General features: G+C 43.5%; 1 protein-coding gene across 3 annotated transcripts in view; it reads right to left on the minus strand.

The window, feature by feature from the left end:
• Positions 1-2048: 2048 nt before the first annotated feature.
• SOS2 (SOS Ras/Rho guanine nucleotide exchange factor 2) overlaps positions 2049-27969 on the minus strand; it is a 37871-nt gene continuing 11950 nt past the window's right edge. For 2 of the 3 annotated variants that reach the window (XM_033160243.1, XM_033160061.1), the window contains 16 exons: positions 22246-22344; positions 20896-21023; positions 18759-19414; positions 18533-18614; positions 17212-17334; positions 14743-14846; positions 13269-13485; positions 11892-12011; positions 10038-10200; positions 9149-9266; positions 7966-8138; positions 7011-7127; positions 5158-5419; positions 4366-4410; positions 4005-4114; positions 2049-2909 (listed from right to left, as the gene is read on the minus strand). In XM_033160243.1, coding sequence (XP_033016134.1) covers positions 2415-2909; positions 4005-4114; positions 4366-4410; positions 5158-5419; positions 7011-7127; positions 7966-8138; positions 9149-9266; positions 10038-10200; positions 11892-12011; positions 13269-13485; positions 14743-14846; positions 17212-17334; positions 18533-18614; positions 18759-19414; positions 20896-21023; positions 22246-22344 — 3012 coding nt within the window. In that variant the 3' untranslated portion in view covers positions 2049-2414. The remainder of the gene's footprint in view (positions 2910-4004; positions 4115-4365; positions 4411-5157; positions 5420-7010; positions 7128-7965; positions 8139-9148; positions 9267-10037; positions 10201-11891; positions 12012-13268; positions 13486-14742; positions 14847-17211; positions 17335-18532; positions 18615-18758; positions 19415-20895; positions 21024-22245; positions 22345-27969) is intronic. The other variant, XM_033160156.1, reaches the window with a different exon arrangement.

Genomic DNA, 27969 nt, shown 5'->3' on the forward strand with positions numbered 1-27969 from the left:
ACCAGGCCAAGCTATTTTCCTACTTTTTGCAGGGTGTGGGTAGAAACCTTTCCCACCTGATACAAGATGCCAAGCTATTGAACCCAAGATCTTCCAATGGCACAAAAAGTAGGGTACTTCCTTGTGCTTTCTCTCCCGCTCCCACTGTTTTGCCCTATGGCTGATTTTAAACTGCAGGCTCCTATCTGTGCAGACTGAATAACTCTTTTAGTACCCATGTACACCAGTAAGACAGTATAATAATGATTTGTCAGAAGAAGCACATTGGAGCTTTTTCATAAGACCCAAAGTGCTAAACAGGAACATACTGAGAAATTATATGAAAGGCAAGGCTTCCCAAGTGTATTTGCTTCCCAAGTGTTCCCATAATAATTTATATACTTAAGACTTTGTCTCTTTGGCTGGTCTAATTAGGAACAAGGTGCTCTTCCACCTCCTTCTTCAGAACTATTGTATATTCCGGTGTATAAGACAACTGGGCGCATAAGGCGACCCCCAACTTTTCCAGTTAAAATATAGAGTTTGAGATATACTAAACCACAGATTTTCCACCCGGCATATAAAACGACCCCCGACTTTTGAGAAGATTTTCCTGGATTAAAAAGTAGTCTTATACGCCAGAATATACTGTATTTCCCCAAAATTGATAATGTAGCTCTTTTATTTTTCTTTTAGGTTTCCATACCTGCCCAAGAAGTCCAGGTGAGGGATTCCAACTCAAGCAGGAGATACAGTACAATTTTACTGGGCAGCAATTGGTTAATAATTTTTACCTCCAAATGGGCACCCATGTGGATTTCAAGCTTCCAACACTAAAACATATTGAGCCATCTCTGGTCAAAATAAGCAAGGAAGGTTCTGTTTATCGTCCCTAACCTGCCTGACAATCTTTGCAAGGAAAACGTAACTTGCTCAGACTCTCTTAAAAATTAAGACCAAATTGATTTATTAATCTGGTTAAGAACTCTGATACAAAGCACAGTAAAAGGCCACAGACCAGTCAATAAAAGGCTTCTGGTTTCTACAGTACTTGGACCAGACTCAGGTTGCCAGCTTCAGCTCAAGAATGCAGAGTTCTGCTGGCCAAATGAAGGTCTCCCTTGTTTTTTAAGCTTCAAAAAAGGTCCAGATAAGAGAAATTCGGTATTTGCTGGTTTAAACACCACATTTTCCAAGGGGGACCTCATAATGAAACTAAAGCGAAAACCTAACTGAAGCTGCTTTGAGTCTGGAAGGCAAAAACGTTTTTCCTGGTATGCAGGAAAATGCTTACAACAGTGTACTGGAGTAACAGACTGCAGAATAGGCCTCAGATCACAGAAATGTATACAGGTTATCAATCTGTAAATATACACTATAAATAACTGTACATAATATGGCGTAATAGCTTTGTTCGCCGAAACAGCAGGCAACTTTTTTTAGCTTAAGACATCTCCACTTGCCTGAACAAAAAAGGCACGACCTGACACATGCTAAATACTATCTGCTAAACTGGATGAGGCCGCCCACTCTTTTGCTCTGCTCATGTTAAACAGAACATTTGTAGTGCATGCTCTACTCTTCTTCAGTTGCCTATCCCTTCTAAGTCTTCAGCAGCAAAATCCATGGAAAATAAGCCGTTATCCACTAATGTTTGAGAACAGTAGTAATGGTCATTCACAAACTTCTTAAAATTTATATATATATATATATATATATATATATATATATATATATGTGTGTGTGTGTGTGTGTGTGTATATATATATATATACACACACACACACACACACACACACACACACACATACATACATACACACACTGAAAGGCAAGTAGCTGAAGAGTTGTTGTTTTTTAAAGAAGTATCAGAAACATGATATACATTTTCATGCTTTGGTGGGGATTCTGCCATTTGTAGGTACACCCCCCTAAGCAAGACCCACTGAAAAGAATTCAATACAACCCAGTGAGCCTTGCTCAGGAGAACCTACGTCTTTTAAAAAAATACAGATGTAGAAAAGGCTGCACGTGCTCCAGTTTGGAAATAAAATATCCCACCAGCAACCTTTTTTTTTTTGGCTCAGTGCAATGAACATGTCAGTTTAGAAGTAGTGTAGTGTGTCATTTACAGTGCAAAAATCTATATTCTTTGTACTGGCAAAACGGTCGGCACTGAGGAGGAGGAGGAGGAGGAGGAGGAGGCGGCAGTGCTACTGATCCCCTGAGCAGAAGGCTGTTGCGAGTGGGTATGAAGGCTGAGGGCGGCAGGAGGTTGTTCTTGCTGCTCCAATGCTTGAGAACGACCAGCAGCACTCTGGGTACAAGTGTTAACTTTCCAAAGTACTCAAATCCACTGCCTTGCTGGAATAAATTAAAAGAAAACGGGTACTTTACAGCTACAATTCCAGTGTCCATGACTACTGCTGTGAAGGTCATTGAGGAGTTTCTGCGTTCTCTAGCAACGAGTGTCTGTGCAAAGGAGGGTGGGAGAGCTCCCTCTTGTAAGTCTTTGGTGGCAGTTTGGGCAGCAGAGGGCTGGAGTTGTGGCGTGGTGGGACCGGGGGAGCTGCGAGGCTGTTGGGATTTGGGCTGAGCGCACAGCAGCGCCGCAACACGCGAGGCGACGGGGTGCTCGGAGGAGTGTTGGGCGAGCTCGGGCACGTACTGGCTTCCCGCAGCCGGTCGGGGTCCCTGTGAAAGCGCCCCACGGGTGGTGGCTGGAGATTGAACGAACAGTTCACAAAGTGCTCTGGAGGGCGAAGGGGCACTGGAGGAGGGGTGTCAGGAAGAGGAGGCGGATCCCTGGGAGGAGGCGGCGGAGGGCTTAGCAGCAGACCAGTGTAAGCTGGGACTCGTGGCTGTATCTTTGGAGGAGGTGGGTGCCTGGGGGGAATAGCGGGAGGATCATCATCGGATCTGGAACTGCCCTGGAACACGAGAGAAGAGAAATTACCCAGAATGCAGCAAGGCTCCCAGAGTAGCATGAAAGCAAAAGAATATTTAGAGCAGGGATCTTGCCCTAGTCTTTCCATACCTCTCTCCTTTATCTTCTCCACAAATCTGCTTTTTTAAAATCAAATTTTGTATTCTCACACCCCAGTTTGAACAGCAGCCCCTTGGGCATGCAAGCACACACCACCTAACTGAACCTGATTGTGCAAAATGAAAGGAGCTCATTCATCCCCTGGAGAAGGGCATCTCAGAATCTCCAGTAGCACAAATAGGTCCAGCTATTTTTGAGAAGGCTGTTGCTGTGGGATGTAATCTACTGGGAGCAGTCAAATACCACATTCCTTGTTTTGCTAGAGTGTACATGCAAGGGAATGTTTGGTCCAGCCAGCCGAAACTTCCTGTTCCTCCTGGCCTGGAGCATCCTTCCTTGCATGTAATTAGTGGGTGGGCATGACCTTTCCGGACCTGGTAACAGGACAAGGCATGCTGCCACTCTCTCTCTTTTCCATCTTCCTTTCGTCCTGCTAACTGCAGTCACTAGGTCAACCCACATATGGGGTAAACCTGTTTTTACATGCTTGTAACTTTAAGCCTTAAGCCTGCCTTCAGGGATCACACTCTGCTCTGCCTGATCGTGAGTAAACTTCCTTTTTATTGCTTATGAACAAGACTGTGGTGTCTTTATTCTTTTAGGAGGGATTCAAGGGTTCTTACCAGGAAAATATTAGACCACATTTCAATCTGGACAAGCCAGATGGAATTCCGTATTGCCTTAAGAAACTCACACGAGTTTGCAACTAGTTTTCTGCTGTGTAAAGGGGAATGCACTCTGCTAAGTAAAGGAACTTGCTAACGCAAGTTAGGAAGGATATTAATAAACAATATATCCTCTCCTGCCACCCTGAACATTCCCACAGTTTCAGCATGGAAGAGGCTGGCACACTGCATTCTGAGTCTGTTTGTGTGCAGAGCAGACAGGAATCAAAACTCACATAGCATTGAGGTATCTACCCCGTCCAGAATGGGAAATTACACTTTCTTCGGAAGCTTATCTAAGGCAGAAGACATACCTTGGAGTTCAAAGAATCGTGATCAAACTTCTTGCGAGGAGGCAGAGGAGGAGGAACCAGAGCTTCTTCACTTAATTTATGCAAACTCCCACATGAGCTGAAGAATGACTCTGAATGAGGGAGGAGAGAGAAGTAAGAGAGTGTGTCATGTCTAACTTTTGCTGCCCTTTACCATCAAGGCCTTCAAGAAATTCAGAAGCCAATCTCTAGGACTTCAACATTTCTAATAGAGAAGTACAGCAAATCTGCGAACTTGGCTGGTTTTTTAAACAAGAAACTAGCACGCAAAAATTCTCTTCTGCCAGCTTTCAAAGTCCATAGAAATTAACAAATTTGTTTAAGGGAATTCCGTAGTACTCACTTGATTGCGGCAAAAAGACAGGCGCAAATATGCTGTTGTTGCTACCTGTAAAGATAAGGTGGAAAGGAGATCATTTGCATGTCTCGTTGCACCAATCGGCTAGGAAAATAAGAGAAAGGCTGAGTAATGGTTGCTCATACAATGCCTGCTGCATAAGGACACAATTTTCTGCTACTCAAACTTCGCTCACAGGACATAATGGGTTCTTTGGACCATTTACTCCAGCATACACCTACCTAAAAAGGACTTTCAGGTTCATTTCCAAAGGGTCTTGCAGGATGAACATGCATCCAGTGCTTGATAAACCCATTTGTTTCTTAATTTAGTGACAGGACTTTGAATTTTCTGGGCCCAAAATTATCTGAACTTTCTGATCAGCATTCTAGAAACTGCAGGAAGCCACCCCCTACCCTAATTTCAAAGTTCAAAAAAGGAATGGGGGAGAGGAAGGCCTACGAGCAACACACTTTTAATGAATCAGATGATGCCAGCTGGTTGGTTGAACGCCCCCTCCAAAAAAAAAAACACCAGTCAGCCTGCTTGTTGCCCCTCCTCCATTTGAGCTCATTAAAAACAATCAGGGCTACTGATTTTAAAACAGGCTGCAACGGTTTAGACGACTCCAGCAGAAAGGAGAAGCTCAAAATAGGCACCAAGTCACCCATCAGATATCACAGGAGGAGGGCAATTCCCATCCCCCATGCCTCTCTTCAAGCCAACAGGTACAAAGAATTCACTTAGCTTCATTTTATCAGTGTAACTAATTCCCTGGAGGCTACTTAGAACACAGACCGTAAGAGCTGTTGAGATCCATGTCTAGGAACACGCTGAGGTCTGAAGATGCAGACACCGGCGGAGTGGATGGTATGACTGGCGAGGTTGGTGCTGATGCTGCAGGCTCGTGTTCGGCTTCTGTAATTCTGCTGAAACTGATCTTGTAGGGCTCCTTTTCGAGAGGCGTTGGGTGGCCCCTCAGTGTGCCTGAAGTGGAGCTGTGCCTGCCTGCATTCGGCCTTATTCCAGGAGATTTCAGAGAGTAGTTGGTTTTCCTGGGCTAGAGTGAGAAATAAGCCATTTCAGAGATCTTCCTCCCACGTATGCCTTGCAAGGGAATAAACCAGTGCAGGAAACGTTTAACAATGAAGAAACAGCTATCTGAAAAAACTGGGTTTTATGGGGTTACTCTGAAGTAAGTCTACACAAGGTTTTTCTTTTTAGTCCTACTACAGACCAATTCTGTTCCGCAAAGCGAGTAAAAATTATTTCCTTCCAACGTTAGTGTAATACGAAAACCAAACACATTTTCTCCAAGCCAAAACGTCAGGGAGGGGGAACCCATCAATTAATGTTTAACAAATAAAATACCGCCCAGTTGTTCTGAAACTACATAGAAAGAGGGGGGGGCACTTTTAAAATTCAAGAAAAATAAGGAGTAAACAAACTGGAAGGAAGGGATTTTGATGGGAAGGAAAAATGGCACAGCTTCTGAAGGCACTGGGAGACCACATGCAGCCCCCCAGAATGTAGATTGGTTGCCTTCACCTGCCTAATAGGACAGAGGTCCGGCAACCCCTCCCTTCAGACAAGCACCCACCTGCATCTTTGCGTACAAGGAAGTTCCCGCTCCACCCATTTTTTTAAAAGTGCAAATCAAATGTACAGTGGTACCTCGAGTTACAAACGCCTCAGGTTACAAACGCTTCAGGTTACAAACTCCGCTAACCTGGAAGAGTTACCTTGAGTTGAGAACTTTGCCCCAGGATGAGAACGGAAATTGTGTTCCTGCGGCGCAGAGGCAGAAAGAGGCCCCATTAGCGAAAGCACGCCTCTAGTTAAGAACAGTTTCAGGTTAAGAACAGACCCCCGGAACGAATTAAGTTCGTAACTAGAGGTGCCACTGTACACACTTTTATTTTTTTATTATTTTTTGTAATAAATTTTTATTATTTTTCAAATATATCAAATTACAGCCAATTTAACATCTAACACAAATTACATCAACCATTGCTCTGCCGAGCTACGACTCTCCTCCCTCTCGTCAGTAGGTTTTCTAGTCCATTCTCATCGCGTAGTTTTACCACTTCCCTATTAAACTATGTCAAAGGTTTATTCCAGTCCTACTAGTGTTTTTAAACTTCCTCGATTCAATCTTAAGTATTCCACAAATTTACTCCAATCTCTTCGAAACCTCGAGTCATCCTGGTTTCTGACCCTGCCGGTCAGTTTTGCAAGTTCAGCAAGATGATGTATAGATGGTATTTGACTCCAGTGAAATTGTCAAAAATGTACAGAATGCATGATAAATTGTGTTGGAAATGCAGACAAGAGGAAGGGGACTTTTATCACATGTGGTGGACTTGTAATAAGGTCAAGGCGTTTTGGGAATCAATTTACAACGAACTTAAGAAGATGTTTAAATATACTTTTCCAAAAAAGCCTGAGGCCTTTTTGTCGGGTTTGATGGGAGAAGAAATAGCTAAGAAGGACAAAAGACTGTTCATGTATGCGACAACTGCAGCAAAAATATTGCTTGCCCAAAAGTGGAAATTACAGGAATTACCAATGATTGATGAGTGGCAGACGAAGATGGTGGAATACACTGTACACACTTTTAAACAAAATCTAAGATACCCCAAGTGACTTACATATCTAGGGGGCTGCTTGCAGTTTCGAGGCTCAATCTCCAGCGATTTGTTGAACAAGTAGTCTGTAAATTCTTTCTCTGGAGAGCTCCCCATGGGGTTGAGATTTTCAAAGAACCTCTGGAAAGACAAAATATTATAACAACAACAACAACAACAACAACAACAACAACAATAATAATAAATAATTTATTTGTACCCCGCCCACTCTGGGCGGCTTCCAACAAAATATTAAAATAAAATATTTTATTAAACATTAAAAACTTCCCTAAACAGGGCTGCCTTCAGATGTCTTCTAAACGTCAGGTAGTTGTTTATTTCTTTGACATGAGATGGGAGGGCGTTCCACAGGGCGGGCGCCACTACCGAGAAGGCCCTCCGCCTGGTTCCCTGTAGCTTTGCTTCTCGCAGTGAGGGAACTGCCAGAAGGCCCTCTGCGCTGGACCTCAGTGTCCAGGCAGAACGATGGGGGGTGGAGACGCTCCTTCAGGTATACATTTTCAACCAAACTGAACCAAAATTTCCGTTTACAAACTTGGATGCACCCATGCACAGACCCGTCATTGAGGAAAAAGGTGCTATGTTTGAGGCAGCGGTTCGACAGGCCAACCCATCCTTATGCCCTGCATTGAATTCACAGAATGCTATGAGAAGGAAGTTGGAGAACAGCTAGCCTAGCTGTTTCCCTGTCTTGAGCGACATACATCATTTTCAGGACATGACTTCAGATTAGCCAAGGGTGCCCAGATTGCAGCAGTGCCCAGTTCTGAACTAGGCTCGTTTAACTGACACATTTAGCAAATACAACTTGGAAAATGGTTCCTCCGAGATATGCACAGCTAAATGTGAGCCTCAGCTTCACATTTGCAGCTGCTGTCATAGCCTCAGCAGAACACCGGAGTTCTCTTTCACCTTCACATGCACAAAGCCAAGAAGACCACCCATGCTCTCCAATTACCCGTATGTCTGGTTCGACCCGTAAGCAGTATGGCTGGTTTTGATACTGCTGGATTTCTCCTGTGATTTCAGCCACTTTCCTCCTCTTGCTGAAGTTGATTAATCCTTTCCCTTGTCTTTTAAGGAAGTCGGGATTCCCTTCCTCAGTCTTCAGAATATTTGTTAAGTATATTCCTAATTGGGGAACAGAAAAAGGTTGTAAGTTTTCCACATTCATGCCATCTTTTTTGCTCATGAGTAAGACTGTAAGTAAAGGAAGGAAAGCCCATTCCAATAGCTTCCTGGCTCTTCTCGTTATCTATGCTGGCATCCCTTTGGCCTTGGTGGTGCCTATCTGTAGTATACACGCCAGCTGAGTTTCTGATCTTGTGTTTTTAAACAACCCTCAAGCATTTTGGACTGATTTGACCCTCTTGACTTTGCATTTCAACTTCATTTGTACCAATCTCTGCCTTTCGGGAACGTTTCCTCCCTTGAAGTCTATTGTGACCATGTTGGATTTTCTTGGGAATTGGCCATGTTCGTTGTTAACTACAGTGACTGTTGCCAAATGGCTTGGCAACACTTATATCTTGCACTAGGTCTTTTAATGTTTGGTGTTGTAGTGTGCTTTTAATATTTTGTTGGGAGCCGCCAAGAGTGACTGTGGCAACCCAGTCGGACGGGTGGCATATAATTATAATTATAAATAATATAAATATTTCCTGGGATCAAGATTAAGTCCAGCTTCACCACCCCTCTAGTTGCTTCCATGATATACTGTTCTAGGGCAGAATCATTTAGGGTATCTAGAAATTTTACCCATTTGTCCTGACTGGGCTAATAATAATAATAATAATTTATTATTTATACCCCGCCCATCTGGCTGGGTTTCCCCAGCCACTCTGGGCGGCTTTCAACCAAATATTAAAATATTAAAAATATTAAAAACATATAGAATATTAAAAATAATACAGCATCATATGTAGTCTGAGAGTAGTTACTACGGCTACTCATTACTTTTCACTTAAAATGTACACAGAGACAGAATGAAAGAAGAAGCATGTAACATAAAAACTTTTGCTTGTTTAATAATGTAGAAAGCTTCTTTAAAAAACAAAAAACAGTGCCATGGTTTTATCACCCCTTTCTACACAGAGATGTAGCAATCTGCCCCTTAATTCCGCTTCTGTGCTGTAACTTACCAAAGAAAGGCACACAGGGTGGGTTGATTGACTTGAGTTTAGCAAGGTATTTTTTAAAGTGATCTTGACTTAATTCTACTGCTTCATCCAAAATTTTCTTTTTTCTCTCCTGCAGTGCCTAATTTAACAAGGAGAGAAAAAGAGCCACACATTGCTATATTTAATACTACAGTACAGTATATTTAACACTAGCCAGAAATCTGTGATCATGCTATACATTATTTCATTTAATCTCTTCATTTTTAATTATTCAGCCAATCAAGTTACAAAGTCAACTTTAGGGTGTGCCAAAGCTATTTTAGAAGAGTTTTACCTATGTTCAAATATATAAAAGGATGTCATATAGAGGAGGGAGAAAGGTTGTTTTCTGCTGCTCCAGAGAAGCGGACACGGGGCAATGGATTCAAACTACAAGAAAGAAGATTCCACCTAAACATTAGGAAGAACTTCCTGACAGTAAGAGCTGTTGGACAGTGGAATTTGCTGCCAAGGAGTGTGGTGGAGTCTCCTTCTTTGGAGGTCTTGAAGCAGAGGCTTGACAGGCATCTGTCAGGAATGCTTGGATGGTGTTTCCTGCTTGGCAGGGGGTTGGACTGGATGGCCCTTGTGGTCTCCTCCAACTCTAGGATACTATCCACCAGGCTGAAGTTTGGCAGAGCACAAAGCAAAATGGGAACATAGGATCTCTGCGAGCTCTGAGATACACAAGCTTGATTTTGGAAAAGCAACTCTACCCTTCACCCCAGTTCCCCACCTACAACTACAAATACTTTCCCAGAGCAAAACCATGCAGATTTGTATTGTGCTTCGTTAGCCTTTAAATGTGGATAATTTTAGTTTTTAAAAAGCTGGCCACACTTCCAACACTGGTACAGACACCAAAGCTTACCTCAAATGTGTGATCCAGTCTGTACACGGAGACAGAATTCATTGCACTTACAATCTCCAGCACACCATTAAAATTATTCAAGTCTTGGAAAACCTGCAAGATTTCTATAATCCTGCCTAAGATGGCCACTCGCTCTTCAAAGTTCTCTGTTTCCACAATGCACCTAATTTATGAGAAAGAGGGAGAGAAAATCCATACATTTTTAGCTACCATGCTAAGTTCAAGTTGCTGGTTTTGGTGTAAAGCTTAGAATCAGGATATCTGAAAAATAATCTCACCCCTTATATACCAAATCAATTGCTGCACTCCCGTAGATGCCATCTGCTCAGGACAGAGGCTCATTCTGCTGAGGTCCATTGAGGGAATGACTTGCCTCAGGCCACTCAGTAACCTTCATGGCTGGGCAGTGCTTCAAACCCATGTGTCTCTGATCCTACCCAAATGTTCTGTTTATTATACCACACAAATATCCTTGCATAAAAGGAACTAGAACATGATGAAGACTATGTCTGTTTTCCAGTTTCATACTCACATTAAAATAAAATAAAAAGTGCTCCCTCCTCTTTATCATTAGCTGTTCCCACAAAATTATCTTTTCAGTTCCTCAAAGTTTAAAATCTAATTTGGAAATATGTGAACACATGCTATCTCAGGAAGTGGAAGAAGGCAATACACTGTGACTGTCATCTGTACTTGGGACATTGCAGGTGGCTCCCACCTGCCCCTCAAAGCCATTCTGTACCATGATGATCAGGCAGGATTTGAAACCACTCTATCAACCATGAAGCCTGGTTTGATGACTGCTTCAGAGAGACAGAGAAAACCCATTTTTATTTACCCAATTCTTCCCTCATTTCCTTCTCTTCTACCAACCATCTATCCTCTTCCTTGCTGCCTTCTCCTTCCTAATAACCATTGCCAAACACCCGTTCCAACGGTGCTTCCCACTTCCTAACATTCCATTTTCCTGGCCACTGCAACTACATACCATCAACCCTACTGACTCTATCAGTATCAGAGGTTTAAAGGGTAACGGGAAGAAGGGAGGAAGGGACATGCTCGGCTCCTCTGACTACAGCTTTTCAAATTAAGCATTTTTCAAACTGATGTAAAGGCAAATGTCACCGAAAAATCAGCTACAACTGAATGAACCTGTTGATCATGGCATATTATTCTAGTTTATTTCATCAGGTATCCTTCTACTTTCAAATATTAAAAATAATAATATTTCAGGCGATAAGTAACAAGAAGAAATGTATGGAACGACTATAATCAGATTAATCTGAAAAAGGCAAGTTACCTGAAATGCTTTTGGGGGGGGGAGGGGCCCAAACCTTACTAACAGAATGTAACAAATACAGTCGTACCTTGGAAGTCGAACGGAATCCGTTCTGGAAGTCAGTTCGACTCCAAAATGTTCAAAAACCAAAGTGTGGCTTCTGATTGGCTGCAGGAAGCTCCAATCGGAAGCTGCGGAAGCCCCGTCAAATGTTCGACTTCCAAAAATAGTCCGCAAACCGGAACAGTCACAGTTTGGGACGCTCGGAAGCCAAGTTGTTCGGGAACTAAGCTGTTTGACTTCCAAGGTATGACTGTAATGGAAACTGTAAATGTTCAGTAAATGTTTTATAATGCAAAGGTTAGGAGTTGAGTTGTGTGAATGGTGTTATTAAACAGTTTAGCCACTAGGTGGCACTGGACTTGGCTGTATATGGAGTTTCCTGCTCCTATTTTGCTCTGGTTTGAAAGACAATATAGTTATCGTCCCGCTTCCTGACAAAAAATGTGTGTTCTCTATGACAAGAGCCTCCCAGGGCAGTGATCAAAGTGATACCTGCTTGATTCACCACTTACTTTTCAAACCAAAGCGTAAGGTTTGTGGTATGCCTAATCATTTTCAGCAGATTTGGAGAATTAATTTCTTTATCTTCTTTTGTCCATACACTCCCAACAAGTTCAGATGGCTGGACAGCCCTGAAACAGAAACAGACAAGCCCACGAATATGAGATACGGAAAGTTGAGGAAGACTCCAGACATTAATGCTACTGAAGGGATGATACTGGATATCAAGAGATGCGATATGGTGGTCACATGTCTGCTACTGTTATGCTGCTCTGCAATTTCCCAGAAAGGGGAATCAAAGGTTACACAAGGACATCAGTTTCAGCTAATTAATCAGTGGCCCAATTCTTCTAAATCTGAGGTCTGCTGATTCCATCATTCTAGGTTTGTTTTGTTTTTCAAATGACACGGTAATAGAATCATAGAATCCTAGAGTTGGAAGAGACCACAAGGGCCATCCAGTCCAACCCCCTGCCAAGCAGGAAACACCATCAAAGCATTCCTGACAGATGGCTGTCAAGCCTGCGCTTAAAGACCTCCAAAGAAGGAGACTCCACCACACTCCTTGGTAGCAAATTCCACTGCCGAACAGCTCTCACTGTCATGTTTTCATAGATGCTTTAGCAGAGATTCCTTCATTGCAGTGAGTTGGACTAGATGATCCTTGGGGGGTCCCTTTCAACTCTAAGATTCTATGTTTCTATAATTCTGTAATTCACCCTCCCTATTTTGTATCAGATCACGTGTACAAGACATGAAGTATTTATTAGATGCACTAACTAAAGTGCTAGATTTAAAAAAAAAAACACATTTCTACTAATTCTCTCCTTTCAGAAACCCCCAATTATGGCTTTGCTGTATAAATCATTATGATTTATACTGTACTTCAGAAAGATCAGAGCATCCACATTAGAATAATCCAAGCACCCTGCCTTTCTAGGGTAACATGAGAAGGCTGGATGCCTCCCTCATACCTAACGGAAAATAAGCAAACCACTTTACATTTATTATCCAAGCAGTCTTTAAAGGTAAGAGAGATTTTAATCAGAGACTCCCTGGTTCATCTGTGTGCATGAACCTACCTTGAAACGGACTATTGGTCCATTTAGTCCTGGACTGTCCCTTCAAGTCTTTCCTATTTTCCTACCTTTTAATTGGAGCTATCAGGGACTTGACCTTGGGAGAATGTGCCTTGCCATGGCTCCTCCCTTGACTGCTCAGCTACTTTGGTATGTTGCACCTGATGGGTGCATGACATAAGTACCACAGACTGACGGTGTGCACTTGGCATATACTAGTATGTGAGCATGTACAGTCCCCATACTGCTACTTATACCATTCAAACTGCGGTTTGTCAGGTGATGTAGGTCCAACAGAACACACTCTACCTGTAGAGATCAGATTCCAGGAGAGTCAGCTGCCGAGCAATCTCTATGGGGTGCAGCGTCATGAGGTCAAACGTCTCAAACTGGCGGCTGATGTGCCACTCAATTGGGGGCGGAGGGCTCTCAAAAGTTATGTTGTGGCTAATGCCATTTGCGTGAGCTTGCTTCTTCCGCCTGATGATCTTGACAATGGATTCCACCCACTTCTTCATGGATTTGCCTGGAAGACATATCGGATACGGTGGGAAGAACATACAGGTGCTTTAAATATTTTGTGGCAGGGCCGCTCAGTTCCATATTCACTGGTCTGGGATTATACGATGGCTGGATTTATGGCCAATTCTGCAGGAAATGAAACCGCCACCTTCTGCATGAACAGCACAGAGCAATGAATCCACTCCCCCCCCCCAATCTCTGGAAATCTTGTTCAACAACCCCCTCTAGCACCTTATGTACACATCTAGTATTCATCATCAGCCCTGCCTTTTTGCAAGCTCTGTATGCCATGAAAGAACATAAAGAGAGCCCTGTTGCAACAGGCTAAAAGCTTGTTTAATCCAGCATCCTGACTTCACAGCAGCTCACTAGATGCCAGTGGAAAGCCCAGAAGCAGAACCTGAGCACATGAGCGCACTCTCCACATGTGAGTCCCATCAGCTGGTATTCAAATGTATACTGCCTTTGACAGTGGAGTCAGAACATGGCCTTCATGGATATGCTATGTGAAGAAGTACCGTATTTCTCCGTGTAGAAGACTATATTTTTTCCTAAATTTTTGAAGTTTAAAATAAGGGGTCGTCTTATGCACAGATAGTGCATAGTGCATTTTCTTAATTTTGGGTTTAAAAAAATAGGGGTCGTCTTATACATGGGGGCATCTTATACACGGAAAAATACGGCACTTATTTTTGTCTGGTATGAATTTGCTAACTATCATCTTCATTGGATGAGTTATAGAATAGGCTGGGGAAAGCCAGTTTAAATATATCAGTGCAAGTCACGCTCTTCAAAAGGGCTACACCTTTATGTACACAGTGGCCCAGTTTGCACATAATGCTAAGCCAAACCACGGCTTAGCTTGAACGAGCAAACACGCAGGCTCCCGGAGAGCCGACTGAAGCCACTTTGCTCCTCCCGTTGTTGCACACATAGTTTTCGACACAAACCATGTGTGAAGTTGCTCTTAAATCATTTACAGCACTACTTTATATGTGAACTTTTCCTGGAAGAAGCAAGACACAGATTCCAAGAGCTTCTGATTGAAGTTATGAAATTGAGATGGTTTTCCTGTTGCAAAACAAAGTTAAATGGAAAGGAAACTGACAGCATGTCGCTGGCTTGTAGTGCTTGTAAATACCATTGTCTTCTGAGTAAGCACAGCCAAGGAGAATTTTCAGAATTTCTTAAGATGCTAAATCCACATAGCAGATGAGATAGAGCATTCCAATTTAAACAAAGGTTAACTCAAGACACGTACCTCTTACAGTGGAAATAAATGTTTCCAATTTATCAAGTAGCTCCTGATCTCTCTCAAAGTCATAATAATGGTGTTCCACCCAGTGCCGAAACACATTTAATATCCTGGGGGTGAAAAGAAGTGGAGGGGGAAGAAAGAAATGCCACCAGTTTAGTTTCTATAAACCCAGACTGAGCCAGACACGTTCAACCAAGGAGAAATCAAGGCTGGAGGAGGATGGCATTTTCTGATTTTTATTTTTTTAAAAATGTGGATTATTTTGTGAGCCACCAAGTTATTTTCTGATTAGAGGATTAAAGTCCCCTGTGTCTAACAAACTGCAAATCTCTCCACACAGACATAGGGACTAGGAGCACACATCTTCTCCCAAAATGGCTTGAACCGCATAACTCTCATTGTTGTAGGAAATCTGAAGGAAAGGCTTCAAATGGAAAGTCGTAAATACAGGCCTAGATATCAGACACACATATGAAGACCCACAAAACAACTTCCTAACAGTTAATCCAAAACACTGAGTTGCATGCAATGCTACACAAACTCAGAGTAGAACCACAGAAATTAATCGACATTGCTAAGTTAGGTTCATCCATTTCAATGGGTAAAACTTAGCTGGCTACAACCCATAATCTGCCTTAGAGGTATGCAATTTGGAATCTCCCCAGTACATGTATTATTTAAGGTACATTTAAAGGTAAAGGTAAAGGGACCCCTGACCATTAGGTCCAGGTGCAGACGACTCTGGGGTTGCGGTGCTCATCTCGCTTTATTGGCTGAGGGAGCCGGCATACAGCTTCCGGGTCATGTGGCCAGCATGACTAAGCCGCTTCTGGCAAACCAGAGCAGCGCACGGAAACGCCGTTTACCTTCCTGCCGGAGCGGTACCTATTCATCTACTTGCACTTTGGCGTGCTTTTGAACTGCTAGGTTGGCAGGAGCAGGGACTGAGCAATGGGAGCTCACCCCATCACAGGGATTCGAACTGCCGACCTTCTGATCGGCAAGCCCTAGGCTCTATGGTTGAACCCACAGCGCCACCCGCGCTGTGGGTTAAACAGGCAGATTTAGGCACAGGTTAATTCCCAAGATCACACTCATGTTTTTCACAAGGGAAGCAGAAACTACTTCCACCAATATTGGTGAAGATTCACCCTTCTCCCTTGTAGTGCCACAGTAACACCTCCAGTATTATGTGGGCATCTGGTCAAACAACAATATAGAGTACACCACCTGCCCCAGCCTATCTGTGACCTATGAATTAGACACTTTCACTATTATCTTTCTTACTACCACTTAACATTAACACAGACCTTTATACTGTTTGCATTAAGTTTGTATTGGTACCGGTAAATTACTGTAACCCACCCTGAGACCTAATAGTGAAGAGCAGGTAAGAAATCAAATTAATAATAATTTTTACTACAAGCCTGCTGCAAGGTCTGTGTGGTGGTGTCTCACAAGTAATGAGGCAGGAGCCCAACCTGTCTGTTTACAGGTTTATTGTGCAAACTATTTACAGCGCAGAGCTACAAAGTACATGTCCGACTCAGTCACTAGCAGAATCCGGGAGTGGCCCCTTCCGGCTCTTTCCCCAGCATAAGAACTTCGGCACCCCAAGTCTCCTCCTACCCTCTTTGCGTTTCACCCCTCTGCGCAATTGGGGCGGCGGAAATTGCGTGCCTCCCTCCTGACCAGCCGAGCGAGGTGAGTGCAGGGTCTCTGTAGCATCCCCAAGCCATCTCCCTGCCAGACTCCCTGTGTGCCGCTCCTGGCTGGATGATGAGGCGCTGGGGCTCTCCATAGCATCCCCAAGCCCTCTCCTCGCCCGGCTGGCCCCTTCCTCTTCCTCCCCACCAGAGGTGTGACTGCTTTTCGCACTGGAAGAGGTACTGCTGCTCAGATGGCATTGGGGCTCCCTATATCCCAACAGTCCCTCAGGTCCCCTCAGCAGGCCAGGTGCCAGTTCCCTGACACCTGGTAATGTAGTTTATATTGCTTTGTGTGGGGAACCCTATAATGATACCTAGCTGTTTAAGTGCTTTACACATTTAATCACTGTAATTCTTACAATATAAATTGTAAGGTGAGCCAATTTATTACCCCCATGTTGCAGACAGGGCATCCTACGACAAAAGCTCCCCCCCCCCAGGACACCCAGTGAGAGCTCTGGTTTTCCCAGATCACATTTTTAGCTGCTATGCTGCACCCTCTCCTGGTGCCTTGTCCACTGATCTCCAGGGTAAGCTCCCAGGCTGCAGTCCTACCACCCGCTTACGCAAGAGGAAGTCCCACTGAACTCAAGGGGTCTTACTTTGATTAGTATTGCACTGTCTGGCCTACCCACATAAACCCGGTCCATTCCCAAGCAACATGAGCATTGTGCACTCTCACATGAAATGATGTAATCCCCACATTCCCCCCCCCCCCCCGATGGTTTAAGTCAGACCCTGAGAAAGAGATGAAAGCTCAAACCTGAGTTGCACTGGCTGGACATATTCTTTGCGAAATCTTTTAAGGTCTGCACTGATTGGCTGTTCTCCTTTCTCTATTGCCAGCCTATCGGCTTCTGTTGGCTCAGGCTCTGGGATTTCAAATCTAGTAATAAACAGGAGTTGAAAGGTGAACTACATGACATTCAGAATACAAAGAAAGGAGAACTACCTTAGAAAACATTCTGATCCATTACTGGGTGGGGACGGGGACTAAAGTGCTAACATTGAGACATATTAAGGCTGTTCATTCTAGGGCACTGAATTCCTTAACCTGCAAATAGCCTGTTATTTATTAAATCTATCTTAATTCTGATATTCCAATTTTTGCATCCCCCAAAGACTTTTTGTAATAGCAAAAAGTCAAGAATATGTTTCTACATCTTTTGATGTGTTTGCAAAATGAAGTTCTGCTCCCTCGATATCTCAACAATTACCTTTCCTGGCTTCTACTTTAAATTCCAGTAATGGGAATATTATTTATCTCCCAGAGTCATTCTGGACATGATTAGCATGTCTTAACATACCCATCGAAGTTGCACAAATGAAGTGCAGTTTCCAATGTTGCAGAAAATTTGCAGAATGACCATTTTTTAAACGGTTACCAAGAAATAATTTCTTAAAAACTAGTACACAATACTGTACCTTCAGGGATAATTTCTATGTAACTAAAAACTAAAATTGCTGATCCACTGTAGGATGGGAGTCTCTCTCTTCAAGCCCTACAGCATTTTCTTCTCAGACTGCTATCTGACCTCACATTCTCTGGACAGTTGGGACGAGGCTTAGTGCTGCCAATGCAATGCTTCTTAACAGGCCTCTCACAAAATCATACATTCATAAAACATTTAAAAAATGACTTGATCATATTCCTGCAATATTTTGTTTTCAAGCTTTTCTTCCCAGCTGGGAGGTTTATAAAGCCAACTGAAAAGCTAAGACCCAGAACCGTGTTGGCAATAGGCCAAATCTGACACCACCCTCTCTTCATTTTAGATTTATTAGGGATATCTTTTGCACAGAAAATCAACCTTCAGCAACATTATTTTTTTCAGTACACATTCTTCTTTTGGTTTAGGCCAGACTGTTTCAGCTTCAGGTTGCCAGAGACCACACACGCCTAAAAGCATTATTTAATTAAACACTTAATGGACTCTGGAGAACAGAAGAGAGTTAGGAAAAGCCCTTAGAATAGACAGCTCCAAGATGATTGTGCCAACACAAGAAATCTGCTTACACTTCTTATTGCAAATGTAACAGCTAAATCAATTGCCAAGTGATTGGGGAGGTTTTTTTAAACTTACCGTTCTGTCAACAAAGCTAGGAGTTCCTGGGGCTTACAAAATGAGCGGTACGTGGTAAGAAAAGTACGCACAAAATTAGGATCTAGAAAAGCAAACAGGAATAAGTTTAAATACAATATCACATGAAAGATCTCTAACCTGGTTTCAGTTAACAATTGCTCCTTTCCCCTGTGCCAATAATGCAATGAAGAGAGAGATCAACCCTCCTAGTAGGAAAGCCAGATACCTGCATACATGTGATAGGTCAGTCTTTCAATGAGCTTCACTACGGTTCCACCTTTGATCATGGGAATTCCGTTCCTGCTCTGGAGGTTGTCTTCAAAAACAATATTCTCCTCGGAGTCCTCCACTGCAAAGCGGTAGACACTCGGACTGGGGAGCCGCAGGGGCTGCTCATTCTCTTCTTTCAACAGCACTGCATCCAACATTCGGTCGAGGGTGCTGCGGTATTGCAGGGAGATGAGAGCTGCCATCCAGTTGTTCTTCTCCTCACTAGACTTGGCCGCAAACATAAAGCTGTTCTCATCTTTAGGGACCAGTTCAAAGGCATTCTTGTATTCACATGTGTCATCCTTATCAACTATGTGGACTTTCCTCATGACAATTTTTTCCTTGAGCCGGTACTCTGCGTTGCTGTAGCCTGGGAGCCGCGACTGACCGTGGTTGGCTTTGCAGCTGATCATTAAACCATCAAAAAGAAAGACGTGCCGCTCGTGTTTGGCTCCAACTCGTGCCAACGTCCCTTCCATTATGAATTCATTACAGCACTGGCCGATATCTTTGCCTTCCCAGCCATCAATGTTCTTCTGGATCTCATTCATTTTTTTAATGGCAAGGTGCTTGCTTCTTACTTGGCGATTATAGAACCAAAACACTGGCTCCCTAAAACACACAATATATGATTCAGGTAGGTAGCCGTGTTGGTCTGACACAGTCGAAATAAATAAAAAATTGTCCAGTAGCACCTTAGATACCAACTAAGTTTGTTCTGGGTATAAGGTGCTACTGGACAATTTTTAATTTTTATTTATTTATTTCAACACAATATATGAGTTTAAGAGTTTTCCCCAATATTGACAGTTGTCTACCAACTCCATCTGATACGCAGGCTGAGACCCTACCTGCCCGCAGACTGTCTCACCAGAGTGGTGCATGCTCTAGTTACAGTATCTCCCTCTTGGACTACTGCAATGCGCTCTACGTGGGGCTACCTTTGAAGGTGACTCAGAAACTGCAATTAATCCAGAATGCGGCAGCTAGACTGGTGACTGGGAGTGGCCGCCGAGACCATATAACACCGGTTCTGAGAGATCTACATTGGCTCCCAGTACGTTTCCGATCACAATTCAAAGCGTTGGTGCTGAGTTTTAAAGCCCTAAACGGCTTCAGTCCTGTATACCTGAAGGAGCGTCTCCACCCCCATCGTCCAGCCCGGACACTGAGGTCCAGCACCGAGGGCCTTCTGGCGGTTCCCTTGCTGCGAGAAGTGAGGTTACAGGGAACCAGGCAGAGGGCCTTCTCGGTGGTGGCGCCTGCCCTGTGGAACACCCTCCCAGCAGATATCAAGGCAATAAGCAACTATTTTACTTTAAAAGACAACTGAAGGCAGCCCTGTTTAGGGAAGTTTTTAATGTTTGATGCTGTATTGTTTTTAATATTTGGTTGGAAGCCACCCAGAGTGGCTGGGGAAACCCAGCCAGATGGGTGGGGTATAAATAAATTGTTGTTGTTGTTGTTGTTAGCTAGGAGGAAAAACATTATCAAGGATCAGGCTAAGCTGCTTGATTTCATTTAAATACTCCTCTGGCCACAATCACTACCATAAAAATGAGCTTCAAAAACACATGAAAGCCAGGCCAAAGCACCACATACACCCCAAACTAGCATGGGGATCACACACATTAGCTGTATATCCTTGCCTGCTACCTAATTCATGCTTGAATGGGAACCACAGACAGCCCAGGTTCCAATTTGTGTGTACACAATGAATGTAGGTGTTTAGAAAACATGCTTGCTTTTTAAGCACAAAATGTGACATCTACTGCCAAACAGATTTCTGCTTGCAGGGGGGGGGGGCGCTTCACCTTCCTCTCCTTTAATGCCCCCCCCCCCAATTTTGAAGAGAGAAGGAGCGAAAAGGGAAGTCCTGCCATGCAAGTTGAAACCCGCTGTGAACTTGGGCAGGTGGATGGCTCCCATCTTGTGAACAGGTCCTAAAAAGAAGAGAAACTACTAGGATGCGTCACCCACAGCCCCAACTCCTGCAGCGCTATTCCCCCTCCCCCTCCAAACTTCAACCTACGAATTGCTGTTCCCAAAGGTCTCAGGCTATGGCCAATTCCACCGTTAGGCTACTTTCTTACCCAGGCCGGCGTCTAGGTGAGTGCTTGTTATAGATGCGTTCCATGCTACATTGGAGGTTCAGGAGAGCTGTGATGGCTTGTTTCAAGCATTCGCAGTCCTCTACATCTTTACTACAGTATTGCAATTGCTGAAAAGAAAGACATTTATTTCCATCAGACCTGAGCAATTGCTGAGGGCGGGGGGGGGGAGGATTTGTGTAGCAGCATGCATGGAAGTAGATTCTATTAGCTTCCTCAGGGCTTTCCCATGAGCAAATGTGCACAGGATCAAGCAGCATGTCTAAAACATCTGTGTGACGGTCATATAGGCACGTTTTCTGACAGGATGCAGTGGGCCGCTCCAAATTCTATGACAAAACTCTAAGCAGTCATGATAGGGAACATTCCTTGAAGTCAAGTCACTGAAAGTGGAGCATTCCTTTCAATTATTCACTTCCTCCTGCAGACACTGCAAAACTATTCATTGAAATTATCTCTGGGAAGCTTTTGAAAGCTCGCTTCACCGGTGAAAATGAAAGCTTTCGAGGAAGAGTGGGCTCAGGACTTTAATTACAAAGACGGTGCCTAGGAGCTATTCATTCTTTTATACCTGACTGACGGCAATCCTTACTTTATACTCCTGTAGGGCATAACACTGACATTTTGGCTTTGAAAGGGACTTTCTTCTGCCTCTGGCCCTACTTTCTTCAAGATCGGAAGCCAACATAATCATAGAATTGTAGAACTGGAAGGGACCCTGAGAATCATCTAGTCCAACCCCCTGCAATGCGGGAATCTTTTGCCCAACATGGGACTTGAACCCATGACCCTAAGATTAAGAGCCTCAGGCTCTACCAATGAACTATCCCAGCTATTGTGAAGTACACAACAGTCTAGTCCAGGGTTGGGATGACTGGAACGGCAATTGGTCTTCCAAAATGCATTTAGCTAAAACGTTGTGGCGCACTGATGTGTTTTAAAATGAAACACAGGCCAGGAGGTGCTGGGAATCACAAGTCGGGATTGTGCTGTTGCACTTGGGTCCTTGTTTTGGGGCGTTTGGTCAGTCACAGCAAGAAAAGAACTATGTGGACCTTTTGGTTGATCCAGCAAGCTCTTCTTATATATGATAAAGATTTCTGAGCAGCTGGCATAACTAACCTACATTATGTTTACCCTTGAACATGTACTCTTGCCTAACCCTGGAAATATGTTGCTGGATCAGACCGAGGTCCTCCTGGTCCAGCATTCTTTGCATAAAAACAGAAGCAGTGCCAAGAACGCTCTATACTTCACCAACAGACCTGGCCTTGATAAACATAAATAAATCCCAACTGCACTTCTGCTTTCCTTCTAAGAGCATGTGCTTACCTGTAACAGTTCAAAGTAGTGCAAACAGTGATAAACAGGAACCAACATGAGCCGAGGAAGGACATACTGTACTGCTTCTTTAAAGCCATCAGCGATTGACTGAAGAATAAAAAGCAAGCCATATTTAAGTGGTTTGTCACGCGAAAGACAGGAGGAAACAGTGGAACCGACTCCCTTGGGAGGTTTCGAACTCTCCTTCCTTGGAGGTTTTTAAATAGATGCTTTAGCTGAGATTCCTGCATTGCAAGGGGTTGGACCAGATCAGGGGTAGGCAGCCTAAGGCCCGGGGGCAGGATGCGGCCCAATCGCCTTCTGAATCCGGACCGCGGACAGAACGGGAATCAGCGTGTTTTTACACGAGTAGAAAGTGTCTTTTTATTTAAAATGCATCTCTGGGTTATTTTGGGGGCATAGGAATTCGTTCATGTTTTATTCCCAAAGTATAGTCTGGCCCACCACATGGTCTGAGGGACGGTGGACAGGCCCACGGCTGAAAGAGGTCTCTTCCAACGCTATAATTCTATGATTCTAACCTAAAAGCCTTGATGAATTTGGTATGGTGGGGCACAGCAATCCAGGAGGGTTTTTGAAAGGTCAGAACACAATGTATGTCTAATCTTCTTTAAGGGAATCCTAGAATCATGGAGTTGGAAGGGACCCCGAGGGTCATTAACCTAACCCCCTGCAATGCATAAATATTTTGCCCACTGTGGGGCTCGAGCCCACAGCCCTGAGAATAAGAGCTTCATGCTCTACTGACTGAGCTATCCCAGTCAGAAGGGGAAAGACCATAGCTCAGGGCAGAGCATACGATTTGCACGCAGAAGCTCCCAGGTTCAATCTCCATCATCAGGTAGCAGCTGAGAGGTAAGATCTCCATCCAAAACCCTCAACAACTTTCAATAGTCAGAGCAGACAGTTACATTGCAGAACAGGGTTAGTTCAGACTATGATTTTGGCAGCTTCCTGTACTCTTCTGTCTTCCACACTCCCATTTTTATAAATTGGCTGAAAATGCTCATTCCCACCCACACTTTTAGAGACATTGAGGAAGGGCTGTAACTCAGAGGCAGGGAACCTTCATTCCATGCAGAAGGTCCCAGTTTCAATTCCCAGCATCTCCAGGTAGGGCTTTAAAAGACTCCTGCCTGTAATCCTGGGCAGCAACTGCCTGTCATTGTGGACGATACTGAGCTAAATGGATCAAGAGTCTCAGTAAAAGGCAGCTTCCTATGCTCCTCTGCTTTTACTGTTTTTAAAAATGATGTTACAAAACAGATTTTTAATGAAGATTCATAGTAGTATGAAAACGGTTGAAGTAGCAGCTCCTTTGCAAATCCCCCCAGCAGCCTCTGCTGAAGAGTGGCTGGGAAAACCCAGCCAGATGGGCGGGGTATTAATAATAGAAGACAAGAAGAAGTGTTTGGATTTGATATCCCACTTTATCACTACCCAAAAGAGTCTCAAAGCGGCTAACATTCTCCTTTTCCCTTCCTCCCCCACAACAGCACCTGCATGTGGAGGAGGGGAGACGCGAACCCGGTTCCCCAGATTACGAGTCCACTGCTCTTAACCACTACGCCACACTGGCTCTCTAATAATAATAATAATAATAATAATAATAATAATAATAATAATAATAATAAACAACTCTGTTCTCATAGTGGTCTATCAGAAGGCATTCTGAACCACTGTAATTAATGCCTCATTTTCAGCACTTTTCAGACGAGAGTGGTTCTGACTATCCAGACAAAGGACCGCTGCAACAGGTTGTGTAAGGTGGGAAGGAAGACTCTTAACCATGGGTAGGTAAACTAAGGCCTGGGGGCCAGATCCAGCCCAATTGCCTTCTAAATCCGGCCCACAGACAGTCCAGGAATCAGCGTGTTTTTAAATGCATAGAATGTGTCCTTTTATTTAAAATGCATCTCTGGGTTATTTGTGGGGCATAGGAATTTGTTCCTACCCCCGCCCCCCACAAAAAATATAGTCCAGCCCCCCACAAGGTCTGAGGGACAGTGAACTGACCCCCTGCTGAAAAAGTTTGCTGACCCCTGCTCTTAACCCTTCAAAGACATATAAGACTCCACCAACACATGCAGAAAGAGAAGGGTAGCGGTACAGAGGTGGCACTGTGCCAACTGAACCTGTCCAGGTGTGATGAAGGCCATTTCCCCGGATCCAGGATGTGATGGGCAAGTTTGCCAAGACTTATCAAGCTCACCGGTCATTATCCCTTCTTCCTCATCCACATGGGAATGAATGACAATGCCAGGCATAGCTATGAACACATCACATATGACTACAAAGCTCTGGATCTTGGGGCTCAGGTGGTTTTCTTGTTAATTCTATCTGCAAAAGGTAGAGGACCACAAACAGAGAGAAGAATGCTTCAGGAGAGTGACCAGCTACAGAGAAAGTCTGGTTTGTGGGACAACAGTTAAAACTTTCTTAATGAACGACTTACTGGCGAGAGATGGGGCTTCACCACACAAGACCTGGGGGAAATGTGCCTGGAAGAAGCATGGGGAACTTGATAAAGAGGGTTTTAAACTAAATTTTGTGGAAATAATAGCTTGGAGGTGAGTACAAAAGGGAAGCACTTAACACAGGGATCCGGGTACTACAGAAGCTGGGGGAGATATGGGGTGGAGTGCCTAGCAAACCCTACACTATAAATAACAGGAGAGACAATGAAGCATTGCTCCTTGGAATATCCAAGACGTCTATTGCCTCTACACGAAGGCACAAAGAATGGAAAAATAAACAAGACGAGCTTGAACTCCCAGGACAGGAAGGTAAATATAACAGGATAGGTATATCTAGGACTTGGGAGGAATGACTCTTATGATTGGAATGTAGCAGTGGAAGGACAAATTGTTCAAAAATAATGGATGCAACAGCAAGGGAGGGGAACTAGTGCTATACGTCAAAAATATGTACATCTGCACAGACATTCTAGAGAGCGAACAAGGTAGTCTCATGGAAGCCACCTGGGTAAAAATTAACCAAGAAAAACATATTGTGGTTGGAGATTACTACAGAGCACCAAAACAAGGGGAAGCTGTGGCTTCCTTTTAGAAATGACAGATGTTTCAGAGAAGCAAGAATTAGTATTCATGTGGCCTTCAGGTACCCTGATATATGCTGGGAGACAAACTCCATCAAGCATGGTATCTCTGGAAAATTCCAGGCATCTTCTTTCAAAAGGCAGAGGAAGGAATGAAGGGATTGGTTGTCCTTGACTCACTTTCAACCAATAGTGGCGAAGAGTTGGCCAATGACATTAAAGTAGTAGGGATGTGACCATGCAATGCTGGAATGCCTGATCTTATGTAGAATCAGTGTGAACAGGTTCAAATGTGTACCTTGAATTTTAGAAAAGCCGATTTGAATAAGCTCAGGGAAATCCTAAGGACTCCATGGCTAGATCTACTAAGGAGCCCTAAGTGGAAGTTCCCAAAGGAAAAGTTACTAAAAGCACAATCACAAGCAATTTAAATGAGAGAAATGGGGCACATTTTTTAAAAAATGAGAGAGGAGCTGAAAAGTCAAACAATAGGGCACTTCTAAGAAATGGAAGGAAGAGCAGATTCCCAAGGAAGAATAGAGACAAATGACCAAAGCCGGCAAGGAGAGTGTCAGGAAAGCTTGAGCTCAAATGCGTTGAGACTGGTAACGGGTAACAAAAGAGCAACAAAAGGGACTTTGCAGCTATACTGTATTCGAAACAATAAGGAATAAGGAAGGCCTGCTGCTCAGTAAGGATGGTAGAATATTAACAGGTGGCAAAGAGAAAGCAGAACTGCTCAACTCTTGTTTGGCTTCCACCTTCTTCCAAAAGAGGAACTGGGTTCAACCTTACCCATGTAGTGTGACTGATGAGGGATTGGGATCCCTGCTCAAGACTGATAAGTACTGTGCAATCAAGCCTTCGGGGCCAGATGAAGTTCTATCAACTTTGAGAAAGGGTGAGGAGTGGACTAGAGACAGGCAGGGAATGTTGTCCCAATATTCAAAAAGGGGAAGGAAGAACTAGGAAAATGACAGACTGGTCAGTCTGGTTTCATTAAAAGGGAAGATACGAGAACAGATTACAGGTGAAACTCAAAAAATTTGAATATCGTGGAAAGGTTTCTTTCTTTCAGTAATTCAACTTAAAAGGTGAAACTAATATATGAGATAAACTTATGACATGCAAAGCGAGGTATGTCAAGGCTTTATTTGTTATTATTGTGATGATTATGGTGTACAGCTGATGAGAACCCCAAATTCACAATTTCAACTTTGGGGTTTTCATCAGCTGGATGCCATAATCATCACAATTATAAAAACAAAGCAAAATCGAAAATTCTTTCTAGTAGCACCTTAGAGACCAACTGAGTTTGTTCCTGGTATGAGCTTTCGTGTGCATGCACACTTCTTCAGGTATCTGAAGAAGTGTGCATGCACACGAAAGCTCATACCAGGAACAAACTCAGTTGGTCTCTAAGGTGCTACTAGAAAGAATTTTCGATTTTGTTTTGACTATGGCAGACCAACACGGCTACCCACCTGTAATAAAAACAAAGGCTTGACATATCTCGCTTTGCATGTCATGAGTCTATCTCATATATTAAACTCCAGTAGCTAATGAAAACAATTGCTTACATAAATGGACTTTTCCACGATATTCTAATTTTTCGAGTTTCACCTGTATAAACAAGTTGACTTGTAAGCATTTTGATAGCAATGCAGTGATCAATAGGAGCAAGCATGAATTTGAATAAATCCTGCCAGGTTAATCCTATCTCTTTTTGGTCAGGTTACTTGCTTAATGGAGCCTACAGCACAACACATGGAACCCTGCGGTAAACTATTTTATACATTCCTATATATTTTGGGAGGAATTCAACGTCACACTAATGCGATCACCCTGTCAGGGCAAGCATTTCAGCTTGTCAGATGAAACAATCCCTCCACCTCTTCCCCCTGCACCATGTTCCAGGGGTTCACCTGATCTGTTCAGAGCTAATTTCAGGTGCGGGTGGGAGGGAAGCCCTGTTGTGCAAGCAGAAGTCCTTGTGCAGTGCTTCTGCTCACAGGCCTCATTAGCGGAATCCCACCCACTGCAACTCTCTTTTAAATTTATTTTATGATATAGATTATGATATAATTACACCAATGAAATGTGTATTAATCTTGTCATGCACTTGTATGACTGCCCTATATTGTATTTTGTTCTGTTTTCTTTATTCATTCTCATTAAAATAGTTTAATAAAAACATTTCTTAGAAAATGGGAGCTAGAAGATCCACTATCAGGAGGATTCACAGCTAGATCAGAAACCACCCTCAAAGAGTGCACATCCAATAGTTTCTCAGCAAACTGCAGAGTGTTTTTTGTGAGATGCCACAGGGCTCCATCTGGGCCTATACTCTTCAACACTTTTATCGATACTTAGCTTGGGGTAGTCAACAGGGTGTCCTCCAGATGTTGTGAACTACAAATCCCATCAGCTCAAGCCACCATGGCCAATGGAAACGATGGTGGGAATTGTAGTTCACGGTATCTGGAGGGCATCACGTTGCCTACCCCAAATGTTGTAAACATCAACACAATGCAAGATGCACGTAAATTCTTGGGGACAGCAGAGCTGAAGGAAGCACACTCTGACCTTTGCCACCATCCAGTGAACAAAGGGCCACTGAGAGACTGCACCCCTTGCCTCCCAGATAAGGGGGG

The sequence above is a fragment of the Lacerta agilis genome, chromosome 1, assembly GCF_009819535.1.
Source record: "Lacerta agilis isolate rLacAgi1 chromosome 1, rLacAgi1.pri, whole genome shotgun sequence".
In the NCBI taxonomy this organism is placed as follows: domain Eukaryota; kingdom Metazoa; phylum Chordata; class Lepidosauria; order Squamata; family Lacertidae; genus Lacerta; species Lacerta agilis.